Source organism: Tachypleus tridentatus, chromosome 13, assembly GCF_004210375.1.
Source record: "Tachypleus tridentatus isolate NWPU-2018 chromosome 13, ASM421037v1, whole genome shotgun sequence".
NCBI lineage: Eukaryota > Metazoa > Arthropoda > Merostomata > Xiphosura > Limulidae > Tachypleus > Tachypleus tridentatus.
Window position 1 is genome coordinate 130616042 of NC_134837.1, and position 22509 is coordinate 130638550.

The 22509-nt window shown below is 33.4% G+C and overlaps 2 protein-coding genes and 1 non-coding gene across 4 annotated transcripts in view; all 3 read left to right on the forward strand.

Annotated features, from left to right (window-relative positions):
* Positions 1-7603: 7603 nt before the first annotated feature.
* LOC143238944 (cytochrome P450 2J3-like) lies at positions 7604-12013 on the forward strand. 2 transcript variants are annotated; one of them, XM_076479610.1, is made up of 4 exons: positions 7604-7951; positions 9253-9363; positions 10840-10935; positions 11880-12013. In XM_076479610.1, the coding sequence occupies exons 1-3, from the start codon at positions 7728-7730 to the stop codon at positions 10904-10906; spliced, it is 402 nt and encodes a 133-aa protein (XP_076335725.1). In that variant the 5' UTR covers positions 7604-7727; the 3' UTR covers positions 10907-10935; positions 11880-12013. The 2 variants fall into 2 exon arrangements, with proteins under 2 accessions (XP_076335725.1, XP_076335724.1); XM_076479609.1 differs by lacking the exon at positions 11880-12013 and having other exon boundaries at positions 10840-11299.
* A 3318-nt stretch (positions 12014-15331) lies between these two features.
* TRNAK-CUU (transfer RNA lysine (anticodon CUU)) lies at positions 15332-15404 on the forward strand. Its single transcript has one exon. It is a non-coding gene; the product is annotated as a tRNA-Lys (tRNA).
* Positions 15405-21753: 6349 nt separating this feature from the next.
* Positions 21754-22509, forward strand: part of LOC143236881 (RNA exonuclease 1 homolog) — a 52209-nt gene continuing 51453 nt past the window's right edge. The window contains exon 1 of the mRNA XM_076475532.1: positions 21754-22064. Within this exon, the coding sequence (XP_076331647.1) occupies positions 21965-22064 (100 nt within the window). The 5' untranslated portion in view covers positions 21754-21964. The remainder of the gene's footprint in view (positions 22065-22509) is intronic.

A 22509-nucleotide genomic window follows, 5' to 3' on the forward strand; every position in this document is an offset into this window, starting at 1 on the left:
TTGATCTAACAAGTGGCTTGTAAAATGAAACAATGATCTCTTGAGACTTGTATTTCATAGATAAAACCGATAATCCTATTTGCCCTACAACAAACAACAGGACACTGCTTGGATGGCTTTTGAGACTGAACCAGTAGTACACACAATTCTTGTTCCTTCATAACACTGTTAAAGTTATTTCACATGAATTATTATTATAATCCAATTTATGGTAGCCCACAAGTATTATATTGCATTTATTGTAAGTAAAACTCATCTGCAATTTATTTAAATTATCTAAATTCTTTTGTAATTAAGAAACATCCTATTCTCAGCCAGCAATACACAAGATATTAATACTATCTACAAACTTAACTAATTTATTGGCTATTCCTTTACCTATGTAAAGCTATGAGGTACCCCATTTGTGACATTAATCAGGTTTGACTGAACTGTATTTGTAACAAACCTCTGTTTTTTGTATATCTACCCACTCTTCTATCTATTTACTAATTTATCCTCCCCATAAAATCGATATTTTTATAAGCCTTTTGATCACACCTTACTAAATGATTTTTAAAAATTCAAATATTTTTAGTGAAATTACATTGTCTATCTAATATAATTCTAAACTTTGTTAAATGACTTTACAAAATATCTTTTAAGAAACTTTCCAAAATTTTCACATATTGATGTAAGACTAATGGGCCTTTTATTATTAGAACACTTTTCACCTCCCTTGGATAAAAAAGTAACATTGGCTAACTTCCAATCTCTGGTGCTTGCTCACTGTCCAAGTACTGACAATATGTATTAGCAAGTGGCTTACATATCCAACTTTTAAATTCATTCAAAACCCTCAAAAAATATTAGACCCCGCTAGTACAGTGGTAAGTCTACGGATTTATAACACTAAAATCAAGGGTTCAATTCCCTCGGTGGGCTCCGCAGATAGCTCGATGTGGCTTTGCTACAAGAAGACACAAACACTGAAAAATGTTATGTGGATCAGGAGACTTATCGGTTTTTTTTCATTTCCAATTTTGTTTCTTAACCATCTCATAACGATCAGATACTAACCTTCTTTACTATCCCTCAAAGGTCCTACCACCATCCTTTACTTACTCTCAGATTACTTAAAGAAATTATTCCTGTTAACATTTACGTCTTCAACAAACCTTTTCTCGTACATTTATTTTGATGTCCTAATTTCCTGTTGCACCAACTTTCTTGATCATATATAATAATCTAAATCTCCTATTTAACCGGTCAGTTTAATTTTTAAATTTATTACGTTTCTCTCTAAATTTCTCTTTTAATTTCTTCGTGACTCAACCTACTTTTCAGTAGAAACTACATTCTTCTTTTTATAAGAAATATGATTATCTTTAATATTTAAACATTTTCGTCACTTGATCAATGTCTTCAACTACCTCACATACCAAGTTTACAATATTAAGTTCTTTTCACCAATTTGTGACCAAAACATCAAATCTAATAGATCACTTGCACCTAGATGTTCTCCAGTTTACATTCTCTCGATCATTTCTCTGTTTGAAGTTAACAGTAAATCTAATATAACATTGTTTTATAAGATCATTCACCAATTGGTGAAGAAAGCCATCCTGAAGAATTTCCATCCTTCATGGTTGGACTTTAGAATTTTCCACTCTACATTCCTGAAATTAAGTTCACCCATGATTATGACTTTTTAAAAAACTGTAATATCAGTCTCATTGTAAAGTTTCTTTCTTACAAATCCCCACTAAAATACTTCATTTGTATTCATTGATATGACCCCAAATGGATTCGCTCTTGTTGCTATAATCCTTAATATCCTATACTTCAAGAGGATGTAACATACATCTCACATACAAAGCCACTCCTTCCTCCTCTTTAATACTCTATTCATATTAAATAACCTGTAACCTTGTATTTCAAAGAAACTTCTGTCATCAAAATTTTGTGCGTTTAACTACGTTTCAGTTATTCCCAGTATATCAAACCTATGAACTTCTCACCAGTTTCATTATAGTCATCTGTTTTATTTCTTATACTTTTTGCCTATCGATAGTAACAGTTAAGCCTATCCTTATAACTACTTCTAAACTCATTTCCTATCCTCATCTATTCTCTGCCTTTAATTATTTTATTAAATAATAACGAAATCTATAAATTAATATTATATTTAATTTGCATGAGGTAATTGTTTTAATTGTACTACTTTATCAATTAGTCCTAAAAGGATTATTACGGATCGTTTTATACGTAAAATATTCCAACTACATATATAACAAATGTTTCACTAATTATAATGTATAACTTTACAGACTAGACATGTTCTAATGTAGTCAATGTACACATGTAGTAGTATAGCTACGTTTTCATCGTGTCTTTATTTTTTTCAAACAAATTATTAAATACTCATTCTTGGTCCAACTACACACATAATGTTCGTACTTTTATAAAACGTAACATTTACTCTCAAATAAAAACTTTGATGCAGCTAAGTAAATTTTTCGTATTTTCTTATAAGATAAATTAAAATGTCAATACTGGTCAACCAAGATAATTTAAATCACTGGAACTGGTAAAACATATGGTAATTATAATGTTAACATGTCACACAAGTGAAATTAGAAATTTTCTTTACTGTATATCGTTTACACATAAGTATTTGAAGTACATTTTCTATTAAGCTGAACATATACTGTTGTTTGAACAGCTGGTTTGATGACATATATTATAGTTCAGATGATGAAGCTTTACGAAGTAAGGTTAATGAGTGACCTCACTGATCTGTACTGGAAAGAAACACAAGGATTAAAATTCCGAGTTACGTTTGTTATATTCATGGTAAGATTACTCGTGTAAGTTTCTCTTATTTATAGAAAATCAAGCAAGATAACGGATAGTATAAAGACGGATCAATCAAATAGTGTAAAACCACTAAATGGACTGATTAATATAAACTTGAAATAATTAAGTAGTGTATTATTTGAAGGACTGATTAGGGTAAGGTTGCCTTGAATAAAGAATGAACGTATGTTGGATTTACTTCGAAGCCTACTTTAACCTGAATATAATTGATCTATAATCACAAGATTTATCACTGATTAGGGTAAGGTTGCCTTGAATAAAGAATGAACGTATGTTGGATTTACTTCGAAGCCTACTTTAACCTGAATATAATATATAATATCAACATAGGATGTAACATATCTGTTTGATAAGCAATTTACTAACTAATAATGATCACCCTGGTTAAAATAATCTTGTTAATTAAATTAACGAACCAAATAACTGTGATGTAGAATTAAAATTTTTCATACTCTCGTGTTTTTTTACCTACTAACCTACTTCTAAAAGTAATTTTAATATCCACATATTTTCTTAGTTTGTTCACAACATCAACTCTATTTACGACAGAACAGAAGACATTTTATTATTTTATCTAAACAACGTCCATCTTTGGGTCAACTCTTAAGTTCGCGAACATGCGATCCTACAATCTGTACAGAGCACAGAAAGTCCATTCAGTAGCTTTGCGCTCAACGAATGACGTAAAATTGTTTTATGATCTATAATCACAAGATTTATCACTGATTATTGAATTTCTATACATTTCATGAAATGACGAGTCAAATCCGTATCGTAAATAAAACATCTAGCTTTATACACAAGTAACGATATTAGTTACGTTTTTAGAAGTCCTAAAGAAATAAAATGTTCAGTTATAATCCCAATTTTTGGGCACGCTAGACCAGAGAAATATGATTATAAAGTATACCTATAAATATTCTTAGTTTAATTTGTATTTTGTATCAGAAATAGGAACCAGTGATGTAATTTTGGGCATGCATTTGACATTGGCTATGCTTTTATAATTCAGGTCGATTTTTAATTGGCTGAATTAACATGACACTTGACTAGTTCAGAAATGCAACACCAGTGGTCTGGAACTGACATAATAAAAATCTTATTATAAACAACCTACATTATAGGAATACAAATAGATAACAATTAACAATACAGTAGTTTCTTTCACAAAACTACCTGATTTTCTATTTCCACAAGAATATCTTTGAATTCCATGTTTTGTTCCGGCATTCTTCGTACTCTTTCTTTCCGTTATTTGTTTGGTGTTAATAATTCTTTATATCAATTTCGGATTATATTTTGTTTATTATATCGATTTTTTTTCTTTTTATCCCAAAAATACTTTTTACCACACCAAAACTTATGACGGTCGTCGACTACAAAGAATTTTTGACTTGAGATAAAGAGAATGAAAAACTAAATTCGTAGCAGCTTTGGTCATGGTGAGTTTTACGAAAGTAAACACGATACTGGTTTAAAACTCGACAAATATGTTGGAACATGTGCACCTTTAAACCTAATGCTAATAGCAAATAGTTGTTCGTATCCATAAATATAAACGCTTGTAGTTATTACATGTACAATTTCTTGGACAATTTAATCTTTAAATAAAAAAAACCTGTACACACTAACAAATGTAATTATGTGCTTCTTTCGTTTAACTTGGTAAATGTTATGGACCACTTTAAAGGACTCTCAAGATATTTCCGAATAACAGGCGGGTGGCTGTTTAGCAGTATTTAAAGGAAACTGTAATTGGAAAATATTTCAATATTAAAACGTAATTCTTGTGTATGACATATTCATGTGTTGATTTTCTGGTGCTTTCATGAATGAATCTGTAAGAACATGACCAGTTCTGATAATCTTAATATACTGTTACACACAAGTTGTTTTGATAGTAAAAAATACAAGGAATATTAGGAAGTTCATGACGTTCACAATTTATGTATTTTAAGTCTTTATCTCCTTTTGTATTTATATTAGATAAAATTAATATTAATAAAGTTGTGTAAACAAAATTAAAATGAAGGACTGCATTAGAAAAAGCAAATCCAAGCATCTGACTAATTATATTAGTTCGTTATAACCTAAAAACAAGCCGAAACAAGAATAAATTAAAAAATTATAGACAAACGTCTGTAACCATCAATGGTTTAGAAGCTCTTCTTAATTTTTGTTACGTGACTGGTTATGGCGATGTCAAAACACGAGAAGGTTGAGGTAGTTATGATGTTACTTCAAACTTGTTTTGAATTAAAAGGACAACAAGTGGAACATCCTTTGAAACATCTATGGTTCTATACATTTTAGACACCCTGTGCATGTATATGTGTGTATATATATACACTCCTGGCCAAAATCTTAAGGCCAATAAACATACGGAAAAAATATGCATTTTGCGTTTTTACACTCAACCACTTATTTGACTAGAGCTTCGAAAAATGAAAATAAAAAAAAGGAAAATAAAATAAAAAACCTTTTTTAGCATTTAATAGGGAAAATATGAACACTATGAAATTAGCCTAAATACTAGCTGGTCCAAAGTTTAAGACCATACTGAAACAAAGAGTTAATCGGAAAACATGTAACGAAATTTAGTCATTTGTGTTCAAGCATTAGCGTTGTCAACATTTCCCACTGACATCTGTGTTACATTGGGTAAAAACATGGCAAACTCTAAAACGTTAACAGAGTTTGAACGTGACAGAATTGTCGATCTGTGAAAGCAAGGTCTCTCTCAACATGCCATCGCTGGTGAGATTGGGCGTAGTAAAACTGTTGTTGCAAATTTCTTAAAAGACCCTGAGGGATACGAAACAAAAATTTCAAGTGATCGGCCCAACAAAACTTTGCCGTCGTTGAGCAATACGATTCGACGGGTTGTCCGGCAAAACACCTGCCCATCGCCGAACCAGATTAAGGTCCTTACGGACGCAGAATGCAGCTCAAGAACAATAAGATGGCATCTTCGAGAGAAAGGCTTTAAAAACCGTAAACATCTTCAAAAGCCACGCCTCCTTCCACACCATGAAACAGCTCGGTTAAACTTTGATGACAAGCACCAAACATGTGACGTAGAAAAGTGGACGAAGGTTTTGTTCTCTTATGAGAAAAAATTAAACCTGGATGGTCCAATGGCTTTCAACGTTACTGGCACGATAAGGATATCCCACCGGAGACGTTTGCTACATGACACAGTGGAGAATGTTACATCGTTATCTGGGATGCTTTCTCCTTCCATGGAACAATGGAAGTTTAGGTTATACAGGGGCGTCAAACAACAGCTGGCTACATTGGCATGTTGGGGAGAGCATCCTTATTGACTGAAGGGCCTCGGTCGTGTGGAAATAAAAACTGGATCTTTCAGCAAGACAATGTTGCAATCCACAATGTCAGTAGGACAAAGAACTTTTTCATGGCAAATAGCGTGATTCTTTTGGACCGTCCAGCATGTCCGCCCGAACTGAACCCCATTGAAATGTTTGGGGGTGAATAGCAAGGGAAGTCTATAGAAATGGACCTCAATTCCGAACAGTGCATGATCTTCGTGAATCCATCTTCACCACTTGAATTTACATTCCAGCCAGCCTTCTGCAAACGCTTTTTTCGATCATGCCAAAACAAATCTTTGAATTTATTCGCAATATCGGCCGTGCAACTCACTTCTGAGACCTCTTGTTGGGCATTTTCTACCCTGTTTAGGACTTCTTTTTTGGTATGGTATTAATCTTTTAACCAGTTAGTATTTAGATAATTTTATATTTTTCACATTTTCCCTATTTAATGATAAAAGGTTTTTTTTTCCTTTTCTTATTTTCATCTTTCAAAGTTCTTCTTAAATAAGTGGTTGAGTCTGACAACTCAAAATGCATATTTTTTCTTTATGCTCACTGGCCTTAAGATTTTGGCCAGCAACGTATATATATTAGTAGATTCGTCATAGCTTTACTCTAACAATTTCAAATAAAAGTCAGGAAATATTTTTCGTAACCTTTTAGTGAATTTTAACTTTACCTTGAATTTTAGAGTGTTACATTGCCTTAACAACAAACACATCTAGTATTCATCTTCTTGTCAGGCAGACAAAACTCATTGAAACACATACTTCCTTATTAACTATAATACGTTACAAATCTTATATTCGTAGAATGACCTCTCCTCAAGGTTAACAGATTACATATTGGATTTTCAATTAAAAATCACCTCACCTATCTATTGCTTAGGGAAACTTTAAAATGCAACGAGTATGGTATACGATGGCACAATATCGTTGTTATCACATTAAAACTGGCTTCGATTTCAGGTTTAGTTTTTTTATTTGTCAAATACTTCATAAAACAACATTTTTTGAGTGCAATTTCTTTAAAAGTTGAACATTACATTAAGTACAATTTCTATTGGTCTACTGAGATCTAACATACACGTGCGTAGTCCGTTCGAAACAGTACGCTTATCACTTTTAGAACACGCCTTTAGACGTTTCTACATAACCAACTAAGTTTGCGTTAATTTACAACTTTACTTCGTGCGAAATTCTACAAATGAATATTGAACTTTGGATTTCGATCTCGATAAATCTGCACTCTGACATTGCATAGTTCAAAAGTAACCTACATTCAAATATATTTTTGTTGTTCAAGAAATAAAATACTAGAACTGTTATTTACATGTCCCACGAACTCCTTGACCTAAATGTGTGTGCATTATGTCAGTACGAATATTAGATTAACGTAAATATACGATAAACCTCAGCTCCAAGCAACAGAAATCTTCGTTTCATCTCATCAACTACAATGCACTGAAGTATAGAAAGCAGATGATAAACTATTTGTTTGGGCACTTTCTCTTTCAGACCAGTACTTAAAATGATAGAAGAAAACTTAACAGGAACGTTGGTGAATCCTACTTTTGCTACAACATTTACTTCAGTTTTTTTCGTGTTCGTGATCCTTCATTGGTTCTTAAGACGACCACGCAACTTTCCATCAGGTCCCTTCGGTCTTCCCATCGTCGGATGTCTTCCTTTCCTTAGCAATAAACCTTTCCTGGATTTCTCAAAACTCAGTAAGAAGTATGGAAACGTGTTCAGGTATTCGTACTTTATAAACTGTGAATTTTCAAGATTGGTATTTTTATTTATTTCTTGTTTATTAATGTTTCGTTTAGCAGGAGTGTATTTATTAGTTACTATAAAAACTCTTTATTAGCTCAAAATGTATTGGAATAAAGGTAAATTGCGATGCGAATTTGTCAAATCGAAATATTTTCTGTATTAAACATCTTGTATTGTATACTTTTATCTTCGTATTTCATGTGAATAAATATTTTATCGGTGTAAAGTTTATTTTATGAAATTGTCGGGCCGACTTTCGATAAATCAAATTTTAATATATATACAATGGATGAAACAATTGTAAAATAAATAATTAATCATAATTTAATCCATAATAAATTTAGACAAATATTATTACAAATGCACACAAATCATATTTCTCTATACTGTAAATGCACGAATAGTTAATGTTAAAAACAGTTTATTTTTTTAACTACACAGTGTAAATACACGAGAAAAGAGATTTTATGAAACGTATTAAGTAATATCTCTAGCTTCATGGTTTACACATCATTTTTAATTTTTGTCATATGATAAACTGACTGTAAACTTCAAAATATAAATGAAACGATGTAAACTTCGTGTCTCACTGTCTTTACGTGTATACTCGAAACTTATTCATCGTGAGTTATCAGCGCCATCAAGGTTTACTTCATAACAATGACTGCTTATTTGTTTTTTTGGGTTCTTGGTCATATGATTTCTGAAACAGAGAGAGTGTAATTAATACCATGGTAGGAAGAAAAACATTTTTTGTGATTAATAGTGAAATTATTTATGTTAACAGAATAAAATATTGGTAAAGATATATATGTATTGGACTTAATGGTTTTGCACGTTAGGCATAAAAAGTGTTGACCCGGCATGGCCAAGCGTGTTATAGCGTGCGACTCGTAATCTGTGGGTCGCGGGTTCGCATCCCTGTCGCATCAAACATGCTCGCCCTTTTAGCCTTGAGGGCGTTATAATGTGACGGTCAATCCCACTCCGTTGGTAAAAGAGTAGCCCAAGAGTTGGCGGTAGGATTTTCATAAACATGTCTTTTATCATTCTTCTTTTTTATCACATTTAAGCACATATCTTCTGCAGACTCTCAGGTGGTATAATTTATTAACTTACTTTATGTTTTGTATATCCACTTTGACAATAAATACGTAATCATCATGCACTTTGTTTTCCCATAGTTAACACTTAAACCTTTCTTCTCACTTTCACTAATAATATCTAATTTGTTTATAGTTTCTATTGTGAATGAGTTATTAAAACTGTGTTCTTAGCACAATGCAAGCTGTTCGAATTCTGACTACCAATGGTACATCCTCTATCTTTCTGGATATGACGTCAAACTTCATCCATCAATGGATGTCAGTTGTCAGGATAACAGTAAGGTAAATATCCTTTATTTAGTAGCTGTAGTCTTTTGGTCACTATTAGACAAGGTGTAGCTCCCATTAGCCTGTCTTAGCAAGGTTACAGTTGAAGCTGTTTGAGTACAGGATGGCGAATCATCTTGTCTAGAAGAGAACTGTAACCGTCAACCAGAAATGGCAGCCGACAGCAATATTTTGCAAACTATAATGTATGATATCTTAAAAATGAAATGAAAATCACAGTGGCACGAAGAAAATGGTCCCTGATGGAAATGGGTAAGATACCTCACACAACAAAGAAAGTCAAATGCGACAAGTGACTCTTTATTGTCACCATCCAGAACAGAGCAGTACAAGTGGCAGTGTAGAATATGAGGACTTTATATTGTATTGAAAAACTGTTTAATGTTTTAACCCACGTTATCTTTGTTAAACCACTATATATATATTTGTTTGGGTGTGTATATTTGCAGTATTTGTTTTGCTACAAATAGTCTAGAAACATTAATTTTTCTCCAAATTAAAAGTATAAAGCACAACATAATTTTCTGTTTTTAATATCGTTCTTGAGTAAATTTATTTTGAAAAACCTACTTTTATTACTTCTTTGAGCTTAGGATGAAATCAACATTACCTTGGCTTATCTGGCCTCTTTCGACGGTACTGTTTGTGACACAAGAACACTTCTAGTCCAAAGCATGTCTAACATAATATCTGCATTTGTCTTTGGTCGGAGATTTGACTACGATGACCCAACAATAAAATACCTAGATAAAAGAGCCACTGAATTTCAATATCACATCAACAGTTTGACCTGAAAACTTTCCTTCCCTGGATGAAACCCTTTTTGTCTTTATTAAAACCTAAGAAATCAAGGAAATTCCAAGAAAAATCAGAACAATTACTGTCGTTTATTCAGTAAGCACATACATTTAATTTAAATAACCAATGTTCTTCAAAATACACTTTGAATTTCACGAAGTAGAATAACATGTTAAAGCACTTCCAGGGTAATTGATTTCGTGATATACTAGAACTTTACCAAGCAAAATAAATCCGTTTAGTTCATTATTAAAGAATAATTATATTACTGTAGTTGTGTTAAATCCAAGATCTTTTGTTAACAGTGATATTTTTTATAATATCAGTGTTGTATACATTTTCATAACTAATGTATTTCACAGATGACGCTATTGGTTTTAAGAATTAGGTTGATTTATATCTTTCTTGTGTACATTTGCTCATAACCTTTACTTTAAACTACAATAGCTGATTTTCTTTCTTTTTTGTTCTCTGGTAAAAAAATTCATCTCCCCATCAGGTTTTATTGATGTAACAATGCGTTTGTTTAAGAATGTCAGTTACAACAGTGTCCATTATTGGTATGACGTTTGATATCTAGAGGTTAAAGTGTTCATTATGTTTAACAAATTTACTAGTTACATGAACATCAACAAGTTGCTGTGGATAAACCTAATGTTTTCCATTATGTAGAAAAATATTAGATTTGGCCAGTCTGTGCAGGATTTCAAGTTCATTGGTTGACGGGAAGACATCTTGAGGGAAGATAACTCGTCAGTCATTGTTCAGGTAAAGTACAAGACATCCATCCAGCTCCCTTACCAAAATGTGTACACTGTGCTTGACTTTCATTTGAATAAAGACGGTTTAATCTTGTATGAAACATTGTTTCCAGTCTGTATTACTTAGTATGAATTATGTTAGTTTATAAATGTTCATATTTACCTTTCAGTATGTTTTATCGCTTCACACAAAATAAAATTGTACAAATTAATCATCTTAAAGGTTATGCAATTAACCTACGAATTCCACAAGTAAGGATGTAATTTTGTTGAATAGGTCAGTCATTACTGTTTGTTTATGTTTGTAATCTGATGACACAGTGATGCGGTAACTTTTCTGTTGACGGTAGTTGTGTATTTGTGTGTTTAAACTATTGGGGTATTACAGACAATCTTTGGAAAATGTTCATAGCATCTGGTACTGGCGTTGTATCTTGTGTTTATTGGTATGTTTCTCATACTTTTGGTATCTTTGTGTTATTACTGATATTTGACAAGTAAACCTCAGTGCTTGCTTGTCTTGCTCAGTAATAATATGATATATCTAACTAATAACTTCTTTTTTTCCTACAATTGATAAATTTCAGATAAATATTTTTATCGAAAGCTAATTTACATGACATTTATTTCTGCCTATTCTTACTTAAATATTATTTGACAAAGATCTCATAAAATATTTAACATCGTATCACATTTTAATAACATTTAAATATTTATATGTAACATGTCTGTTGGCCAACCTTAAAAACATTCAACACCTGAGAAAATTTTATAAAAGCTAGAATGTATAACTTTCGCCGATGATTGAAATGCAATGAATAAAATATGTTTTAACATTTATAATAAGAATACTGATTCTTTCATAGATTTCTAGGACAGTAATGTAGATAATTTAACCATATGTTTAATGACTTCTTTCTTGGAAACGTCTTAAACTGAAAATTATTTTAGTGAAGAAACCGATAACCACAAGAAGACTTTGGACGAAAACAATGTCCGTGATTATATTGACGCCTTTCTGATGGAAATGAAGGAAAGGCAGAAATGAAACAAAACGTCATCTTTCTCAGGCAAGTTTGAATATTTTACACCAAAATAAATAAATAACACCTTATCTTGGCCGGGCCAACTTTGTAACTAAAATCTCCCTTTTAATAAAGTAATTATTTATTGTTTATTCGGTTTCAAATTAGTTGAAGTTAAATCATTACCGTGTCTTCAAGGCACATAATGCCGGTGGTTTTGTACTCCGGTTTCACGCGACACCATCTTCGTAGAGGTAAAGTGTTTTATTAAAGGATACAACGATAAACAGCTTCGTACCTCCAATTCAACGACGAAAAGGGGCCAAATCACGAAACCTTTGAGTCGCGCTGTTCTGTCAGTTCTGACTAGCATCAGGTTATTAACTCTCTGGTTTGAAATTACAAAATAGAATATGCCATACATAAGGGCCCGGTATGACCAAGCGTGTTAAGGCGTGCGACTCGTAATCTGAGGGTCGCGGGTTCGCATCCCGGTCGCGCCAAACATGCTCGCCCTTTCAGCCGTGGGGGCGTTATAAGTGACGGTGAATCCCACTATTTCTTGGTAAAAGAGTAGCCCAAGAGTTGGCGGTGGGTGGTGATAACTAGCTGCCTTCCCTCTAGTCTTACACTGCTAAATTAGGGACGGCTAGCACAGATAGCCCTCGAGTAGCTTTGTGCGAAATTTCAAAACAAACAAAACCATACATAATTCTATTCTGATGTTTTATATATGATAATATGCTTTACATATCCTATACTATTAATAAAAATCGGACTTACGTAAGTGAATATTACCTTAATAAAGATATATATTATCCTAGTTTTCTTAGAGTGAAGTATGTAAGTTCTTTCAACTGTACCATACTTCGCTACAGCTGTAAGTTAGAATAAGTGGAGGGCATTCGTGTCTTTCTGTTTCAATAATTTGTTTCTAAGCTATACAAAAAGATATCTGTGTACAGTTACCCATAATTTTAAAATGATAGAACAGAGGGAAGAATGTTACTAGAGCTAGAGTAGCCCATAATTTGACTGTTGTTCTGTTTACTTCTTTCTTTTCTGTCAATCGAAAGATACGTAATTCTTGTCCGAACAACCTTGTGTTCCTTTTGCTACAGTATTTTACTATGTGTCCTTTATACAAAATTTTAAAGTTCGTTAACATTTATATAAATCTTTGTATAAAGGTAAACGTTCTTGTCCTGGTGTGAAGTTGCCCAAAATTGGAATGTTTCTGTGTTTCGTTTCCATACTTCGACATTTTACTGTGGCTCTACCTGCTGGTGAGAAAGCAAATTTCGATGGAGTTTTCGAACTCAGCTGAGATACCAAGTTTCATCATATTGTCTTTTTATCTCGTTAAGTTGAAAATTTACAACATTTTACGAATGAATTATATTAAACATATTTGAAACAATCCAAACAAAATTACAAGTGGAAAATCATGAAAATACAATACTTTTATCATGTCAGAAATGGACCAACAAAAGTGCTAAATTTTTCATATCCAAATTTTTATTAGAAATTTGATATGAACTAAACAGCCCTAAACTTAAATATCACACTTCATCATTTCGTGAACAAAAAAACCTTACTTTCGGGAGCGTGTGAACAAGGTTTAAGATCTAGATTATTTTTATATTTTGTACTACTACTTATACAGTAACCCACTATAAAACATGTTTTGTAACTATCATTTAGTTTTACTTGTAGTTAGCCGAACTAACGTGAACACTGATTTATTACTATTACTTATATGTATATTATAATTTAAACTTTTTTATAATAGGGTTATGAAATATATATATGTTTTCTTTGCTGTATTTTTCACAAGGTTATGTGACTATAATTCGTACATGTGCTCGTATTTCTCCAGTCATTAAACAAATTTGCTGTACTTTTTAATTATATAAATATTCATACACCTTATTTGTCTTCCTACTAAAAGTAATATCACTACAAATTAATGCTAACATTTTCAATTGACTATTTTGTTGTCTGTTATGATTTTTACTGAAGAAAATGTATGATTTGGTTTGGTTTGGTTTCAATTTTGCACATAGCTACACGAGGGCAATTTACACCAGCCGTCCCTAATTTAGCAGTGTAAGACTAGAGAGAGAGTAGCTAGTCATCACCAACCACCGCCAACTCTTTTACCAACGAATAGTGGGACTGACCGTTGTATTATAACGTCCCCACGACTGAGAGGGTGGGAATGTTTGGTGTGACGGGGTGTCGAACCAAGGACCCTCAGATTACAAGTTGAGCGCCCAAACCACTTGGTCATGCCGGGCAGCACAGCCTGTATGTATGCGGAATTATACTGCCAGAAACAGGGTTTCGATAACAGTGATGGGCAGAGCACAGATAGCCCTTTGTGTAGCTTTGTGCTTAATAACAAACAATACCTATTCAATTATTTCTATTTTTCATCTAATTTCTGTATTCATCTGTAAAAATGTGTTTGTTCGAATATTGCCCCTAGTGGCTGAGAACTTAAAACTCTAAAATTCGGAGAACAATCCATGCAAATTAGGAAGACTTTTGTTTCACCAACATTTTTGAATGAAAATTCTATATACGTGTTGTTGTTCTCCAGAGCTATACAATGGACTATCTATGCTCTACCAATCACGGGTATCGAACCCTGGTTTTTAGTATTGTACGTCCGCAGATATACCGCTGAGCCACTGGGGGTCGCTTCTATATGTATCAGTGAACACTTAAGATTTAAAATACTTAAAAGCTAAGACGTAAATACATTTTATAATATAAGTGTTCTCCTGAATTGAAATACCGGAAAAAAATACTTGAAAAGGGTAGTTTATTGCATTTGTTTAATTCTATAAAAGCGTACATTAATTATATTTAGTTTTCAATTTCAAAATGTTTACAGTTTATGAAATGTTCTCTTTTGTGATATTCCAATATTCTTTTCTTCTATTTTTTTAAAATAATTTAATAGATATTCTTTTCAAAAGAAATATTAAACACGAAATTATTATCTTTTCCAAAAATTTATTATGATATGAGATTTCACAATCCGCACTATTACCCTAGCGCTTTGAGGCAATTCACATATATCATTCTGATTTTGTGGTGTTTTTCATTGGTTTTGTTTTGTAGTTCAGCACAAAGTTAAACCATGAACTATGTATTCCAAGCCTATTACGAAAACTTCTAGAATTATAAGACGTATATTAGAGTTTGCTAAAACTTTTACGTAATTTAGAATGATTAGGATATTTCCATATTCTGTGAACCATTAATTCAAGAAAGTTACTGTTAAAACACAATCATCACCGAAATCTTTTGTTTCTGTGCAGTGTTTATTATTTTGTTTTTATTAGTTTTAAGAAGCACAATTGAAAGGTCCGGATAGCTCAGTCGGTAGAGCGTTAGGCTCTTAACCTAACGGTCCAGGGTTCGAGTCCCTGTTCGGGCGATGTTATGTTGGGCCCGGCATGGCCTAGCGCGTTAAGGCGTGCGCTTCGTAATCTGAGGGTCGCGGGTTCGCGCCCGAGTCGCGTCAAACATGCTCGCCCTCCCAGCCGTGGGGGTGTATAATGTGACGGTCAATCCCACTATTCGTTGGTAAAAGAGTAGCCCAAGATTTGGCGGTGTGTGGTGATGACTAGCTGCCTTCCCTCTAGTCTTACGCTTCTAAATTAGGGACGGCTAGCACAGATAGCCCTCGAGTAGCTTTGTGCGAAATTCCAAAAACAAACAAACAAGCACAATTGATTAATTTTATTAAAACATATAAAAAACACTTTCAAAACATAAGAGTCTATTATTAATCGTCTGTGGCTTCAAATGACAACATGTAACCTCTCCTAGAGAATTAAATTTCTGGTATTTTATAGGTAATTTTATAGGTGTTAAAATGGTGCTGTCAACAAAATAAAAGAAACGTGCGGTTTAGGTGAATGAAATCCAACCTGGTGGCCAAATTAATAACTGCACTTATAGTATTGATAAGAATTTTACAGCAAATATACACTCATTAGTTAGCCGGCCCGTTGAAGCGTTCGGCTCGCAATTTGAGGGTTGCGGGTTAGATTCCCCGTCGCACCAAACATGCCATTTCAGCCGAGGGTGCGTTATAATGTTACAGTCAATCCCACTATTCGTTAATAAAAGAGTAGTCCAACAGTTGGCGGTAGGTGGTGATGACTAGCTGCCTTCCCTCTAGTCTTACACTACTAAATTAGAGACGGCTAGCCCAGATAGCCCTCGAGTAGCTTTGCGCGAAATTAATAAGCAAACAAATATAAGTAAGCCAGACCGCATTTTTTATTAATTGTAGAACGTGATGGTGGGTAAAAAAACGCGGTTTGGCATGCTATAAAATTCCTATCAGTGCTACAAGTTGGCTACCAGTTTGGTTTCCAGCTTTCATTTCATTTGCATACTGTATTCCTTGTTGGCCGCAACTATTTTAACACCTAAGTTGTTTTTTATTAGATACTATGATGTTTTGTCAATACACACCAACAAACGACAGCAACTGGAAAAGTAACATTCGAAAGCATCCAACATTATTTTCAGAATCGCGATCCTGTTATTCGGAATAGACTTACACTTTACAGAACCAATTAAATTCCTTAAAATATATGGTGATAATTTAACTCTCTAAAAGAGTGCTAATAACTTTCTTTATAGTAATGCCATGGAATCTAGATCAACAGCTTTTTGTCATCACCCGCAAGTACTTGATACAACAGTGCCAAGCATCATTATTTACGCTGTAGTGAAAAGTTTAAATCGATATTTCATGTGATTTTTTGTTAGGCTTACAGTTAAAACAGATTTGACACTTAACATTTGGTTGTAAAGATATTTCAGTGTGCCAAATTGGATTTACAAAAAATCATTTAAAGTTAAATGTATTTTTATATCGAATAAAGTTTCCGTACTTGCGGTTTCTAAGAAATATGAAAGGGGGAGAATTTTAGATTTCTTGTGTTATTTCTTAATAAATTGCCTTAACATCTAGTATGTGAAGTATGGGTCTAGTAGAACGCATCTACGGAAAATATGTGATGGTTTTTGTTCGCAAGAGACTGAACTGCAGAAAGTGACAAATCGCTAACTGTCACTCCTATTAATAACACACAGTGTATCCTGAAAGTTAATCTGAAGATCGCGGGTTCAAATCCCTGTCACACCAAACACGCTCGCTCTTTAAACTGTGGAGACGTTATAATGTGACGGTCAATCCCACTATTCATTGGTAAAAGATAGCCCAAGAGTTAGCGGTGAAAATTTTCTCAGCCCAAAAGAGCCGTTTTTACATATATATTTCTCAACAAGTGGGTTTTCTCGTCATCACTGATTAAACAAACAATCCTTTTGACAGCGCCTTGCATTACCCCCAATTATTTATAAAACTTTCAGTTTCAAAAAAATGTCGAAACATTTAACATAAATAACAAAATGTTTCAGTCGAAGTAATAACTTCTGCTAATGTACATTTATAAAACGTATGTTCATACGATTTCCGTGCCTTTGCAATTTCTTTTTCTCTGATGTAGGTGCCTTTTCATGATCACACATTGCTAGCCTTACACACCCATTTACCATCACATTATAACGCCCCCACGACTGAAAGGGCGAGCATGTTTAGTGCGACAGGGATTCAAATCCACGACACTCAGATTACGAGTCGAGCACTTTAGCCACCTGGCCATGCCGGCCCTCCTACAGCAAATAATCAAAACCTTACAATACAGTATATTAAAAACACTTTAGAAAAATATTATTTTAACGCGGACAGCAGAGAAGGAATAAACACATACAAGTATTCAAATAAAATAAACTTTTATTCATTCAAGAATAATACGTGTTAAGGTTTTTTGCCTATTACTAACTAGTTTCTATGTTCTCTGATAATTAACTTAATAACTGTTGAAGCAGACTGAAAGGGTGTCTATATCAAATGAAGACAAGAGCAAAGTTTTAATACAATGTTATGTCCAATAAATCGTTATATTACCTATGCCAATGAATATTTTATCATACATAAATTAAATAAAACCCATGTTCATACTAACCGTACAACATGAAGAACATGACACAAAAGACAAACAGCCATGAACTGTGCGGAAAAGTCATTTTACGTAACTTTGTTTAAGTTACAAGATTAACTTCTGTATATCTAGTTTAGAATATCTCTGATACACGCACAACGTATGCACAAATATTTCAAACAAATACTCAAGTATATCCAATAAAATATATTTTTAAACCATTTATGAAAGAAGGGTGGTATTAGTAAATCCTTCACATGTGACACCACATATCACGCTGTTTCAATACCACATGTATAGGTTCAGTTATGTAGTTTATAAGGGCACATTTACACATTGTTGAATTTCTTGGTGAAAAACAGCAAGGAAAGGTAAGGAAATGTTTTAGCCTCTGAAATCACAGCAATCCTCTCTACAGAGGATTGTAGAGCCCTTCTACAGCTCTAATAGGCTATTGGTCTTCACAGGACCTTGAATATTAGCAGTTTAAGCTACAATCAACTGGAATTTTGGTTTGCACAGGATCTTGAATATTAGCAGTTTAAGCTGAAACAACTCTTCTTTATACACACGGGCTCCTTGTAACTACAAAGTATGTAATAAAAATAAACTTTAGTTTCAGAATCTAAATAAAGTAGCTTCACTATAAGTATACTCTGGTTATCTAATACAAGAATAATATTGTGTTGAGTGGCATACTCTTGTTCTTAAATGTTCATGCATTAAATAAATAGCCCGGTATGGCCAAGCGCGTAAGGCGCGCGACTCGTAATCTGAGGGTCGCGGGTTCGCGCCCACGTCGCGGTAAACATGCTCGCCCTCCCAGTCGTGGGGGCGTTATAATGTGACGGTCAATCCCACTATTCGTTGGTAAAAGAGTAGCCCAAGAGTTGGCGGTGAGTGGTGATGACTAGCTGCCTTCCCTCTAGTCTTACACTGCTAAATTATGGACGGCTAGCACAGATAGCCCTCGAGTAGCTTTGTGCGAAATTCCAAACAAACAAAATTAAATAAATATGGTATATTTACCACTAAAGTGAATCATAAACCTACTATGAACTGTTAACTGAGTGAGATAAGAAAAGAATCTATCTCACAGGGAAAACATAAAATAATTCTAAAGTTGGTGTGTGTATGTTGGGAATGTAATTGTATGCGTCTTCAAAGAAATTCCTTAAATATTAAATCACTTTTTTTTTATTTTGATGTTACAGTGGCTTCATCTTGTGGTTGAAAGTCAAACCATCCATGAAGGCAATAATGTAATGAACAACAGTCTATTAATTAAACATAAACCAATATTCTTAATGGTTAGGGTCGATATAGGTACAATATTTGTTTTCTGGTCTTAAAAACGCAAATGTCTTATTATTTATGAGGTAAAACGAAAATTATAATTTATGAAATGTAACTAAATGTTTTTAATTAAAAAATGGTTTGCAGTTCGAATTTTCAACCTCAAAGATCTTGTGGGGATATTGGATAAAGTGACAAGGCCAAAGACCCCATACGTTCAAACATAGCCATACACAATTTTGAGTCATTGATTAAGAAAAGATAGCCAACTAACAGCATCCCCCACCAAAATGTCTTTCTCTGGCTCTTTAAATGGAATATCAGAATGGATTGACACATTTACTAAGTGTTCATGAGTGGAAGTATAGAGTATTTTCATCAGGATCAAGTCTAGAATCATGGATTCTTTGATATGCAACTCGACACATTAACTACAAGGTCATGTCTGCCCCTAACTGGATTTTGTTCGTTTGTTTTTGAATTATACGAAAAGCTACTTGAGGGCTGTCTGTGCTAGCAGTCCATAATTTAGCATTGTAGACTAGAGGGAAGGCAGCTAGTCATCACCACCCGCCGCCAACTTTTGGGCTACTCTTTTATCATATAATAGTGGGATTGACCGTTACCTATAACGCCCACACGATTGAAAGAGTGAGCATGTTTTAGTGTGTCAGGTATTCGAACCCGCGACCCTCAGATTACGAGAAGAGCACCCTAACCATCTGGCCAAGCCAGTCCTCCCTAACTGGAAAAAAACGTATGATTTATTGTATCCAAAACAAATGTGTATATGTTTACCTTTACTACGGTCAGCCGCTGTATTTGGCACTGCTCAATTTAATTTCTAGCCACTTTCAATTATACTATCTTACTTAGTGTAACTCGGCCCAGCAAGGCCAAGTGGTTAGGGCGCTTGACTCGCGGTTTGAGGGTCCTGGTTCAAATCCTAGTACCATCAAACAGGCTCACCATTTCAGCCGTGGGGAAATTATTACGAGACTGTCAGTCCCGCTGTTTATTGGTAAAAAGAGTAGCCCAATAGTTGATGGTGGGTGGTAATGACTGGCTGCTTTCCCTCTAGTCTTACACTGCTACATTAAAGACAGCTAGTGAAGATAGCTCTCTGTAGCTTTGCGCGAAATTCATAACAAAGTATTACTAAACAAGTGTAGCTCAAGCCAAAAGTCATCTCTATCATTGCCTATAAGGAATAAATAGATCATGCAACATTGGAACGGCTAAACATTAAGATGTCTTCAGATATTTCTGAAGTACATTTTAACATTATACATTGCTCTGGGTAGAACCCTGAAAAAGTTGATGCATTCTATAGAAGATCACGTGTTGACGAATATTGTAAATGCTGTGAGATGCATCAATTAAAGATAACCAATTTAAATACAACATGTAACTTACTTTTACACTTCATGTATTATAGGCCAGTCTATAGGCATCCACAAATAATAATGAACTAATGCAATTCAATTCTCAACTAAAATATGTTAAAGCAAAATATGTGAATTTAAAACCAGTTATTAACTGCATCACGAATTTTGCAGAAAAACCAGTGAGAAACAGCCTAGCGCTACGAGCACAAAGACAAGGATATACTAAACACAGCATTTTATCTACAGTATAACTTATTATGTTCGAAACTGAAAGACATCAGTGAATAGAAACAATGATTACATATGATAATTTTACAGTATCTGCATTCAAAGACTATCTATTATCTCTGCAACCTTCCAGTAGCTGGATACTTAAGTGTTGAAAGACAATGGAAAGAATACTTGGGTTGGATTACGTGTTGGTAATCTATAAAGAATAGGTATAAATTATATTAACTATTCAATAAGTGAAAATATTCATGAAACAGGTAGCAAGAGCGTTATCTCAGAACGGCTGGTATCTATATTAACACTTTTGTTATCAGGAGAGAACAACGTTTCTCACCTTCCTAAGTCATCTTCAGATTAAGAAACCTGCAAATTTTCATTACTTAATAAAAGGGGGCATTTATTACGTCCATGCAGGTTTTTTTTTAATAATGTTTACACAAATTTGTGAAATATTATTATTTTATACCAAAAATAGTAATTCAATGATTGTGCCTACCAGTGGATCAGTGATAAGTTTACGGATTTACAACACTATAATTAAGGGTTCGCTTAATCATGGTGAACAGAAAACAAATAACTATTGTGTAACTCTGTAACACTAATAAATAAACTTTACAGCGTACCAGTACTGATAAGTATGATTTACGCAATCAGCGACAAAGATCTAGTTTATTAATATAAAACTTCATTATTAAGCTAACATTAACTCATTCAAAACAGTTATTACTTCGTAATATTTTAATAAATTTTTATAGTAAATTTTTTCCATCAGTTTTACTTTCATCGTAACATAAATGGACTGCTCTGAAACGTGCACGACAGAATCAAATTATTTCCTTTCGTATATATGTATATAAACGCCCTCTTTTAACAGATCATGAAACATTGTTGTGATAATATGTTAAATGGTGACTTCTGGTTTGGTTACAATGTTGTATTAACCTTCAAAATCATGACTCGTGTAAATTAAAAGGTATATATTAAAAAGCAATTCGCTTTTAAAATGACCTACTTTAAATCTCGTTATAACGGTGTTTAAATTACGTAGTTTTCCGGATATGTTACCGTTGTCGGGCTATTTTAAAGCTATTCCCTGTCCTTTCTTTAACAGTGGATTGTGTGAAAGACCGCATTGTCATTTCAAACATGTCAAACGAGGTGAGATTTTGAAAGATACTATAACTTATAGATGCTTTCAAGCTTCATTGTGTAATAAATGTTTTAGAAACTAATTTTGAGGTAAATATCTTAATATTTATTCAAAGATACTTAGAAAATATAAAACTTAAATAATATGAAAACTTACCAAGTCAATAAGAACAGTGGCATGAATAAAATTACTTAATTTTTGTAGGAATGTATTTTTGAAAGCTGGATGTTTGATTTGTAAGAGTAAAAGGTTCTTTTCTGTTTTTACAAAAGAATATAAATGAATTTTTGACACTGAACATTATGTGGGATATATTGGAATTATCCTGAATTGTGAAAATATTAATTTCCTTGTGGTAATTAAGTAGAAACGTGAAATTATAACTTAAATGGGATGCACCTAAGAATGGGAGTGTTTTAATGTTATTCCTATTTTTTTTAAAATGTGGCACAT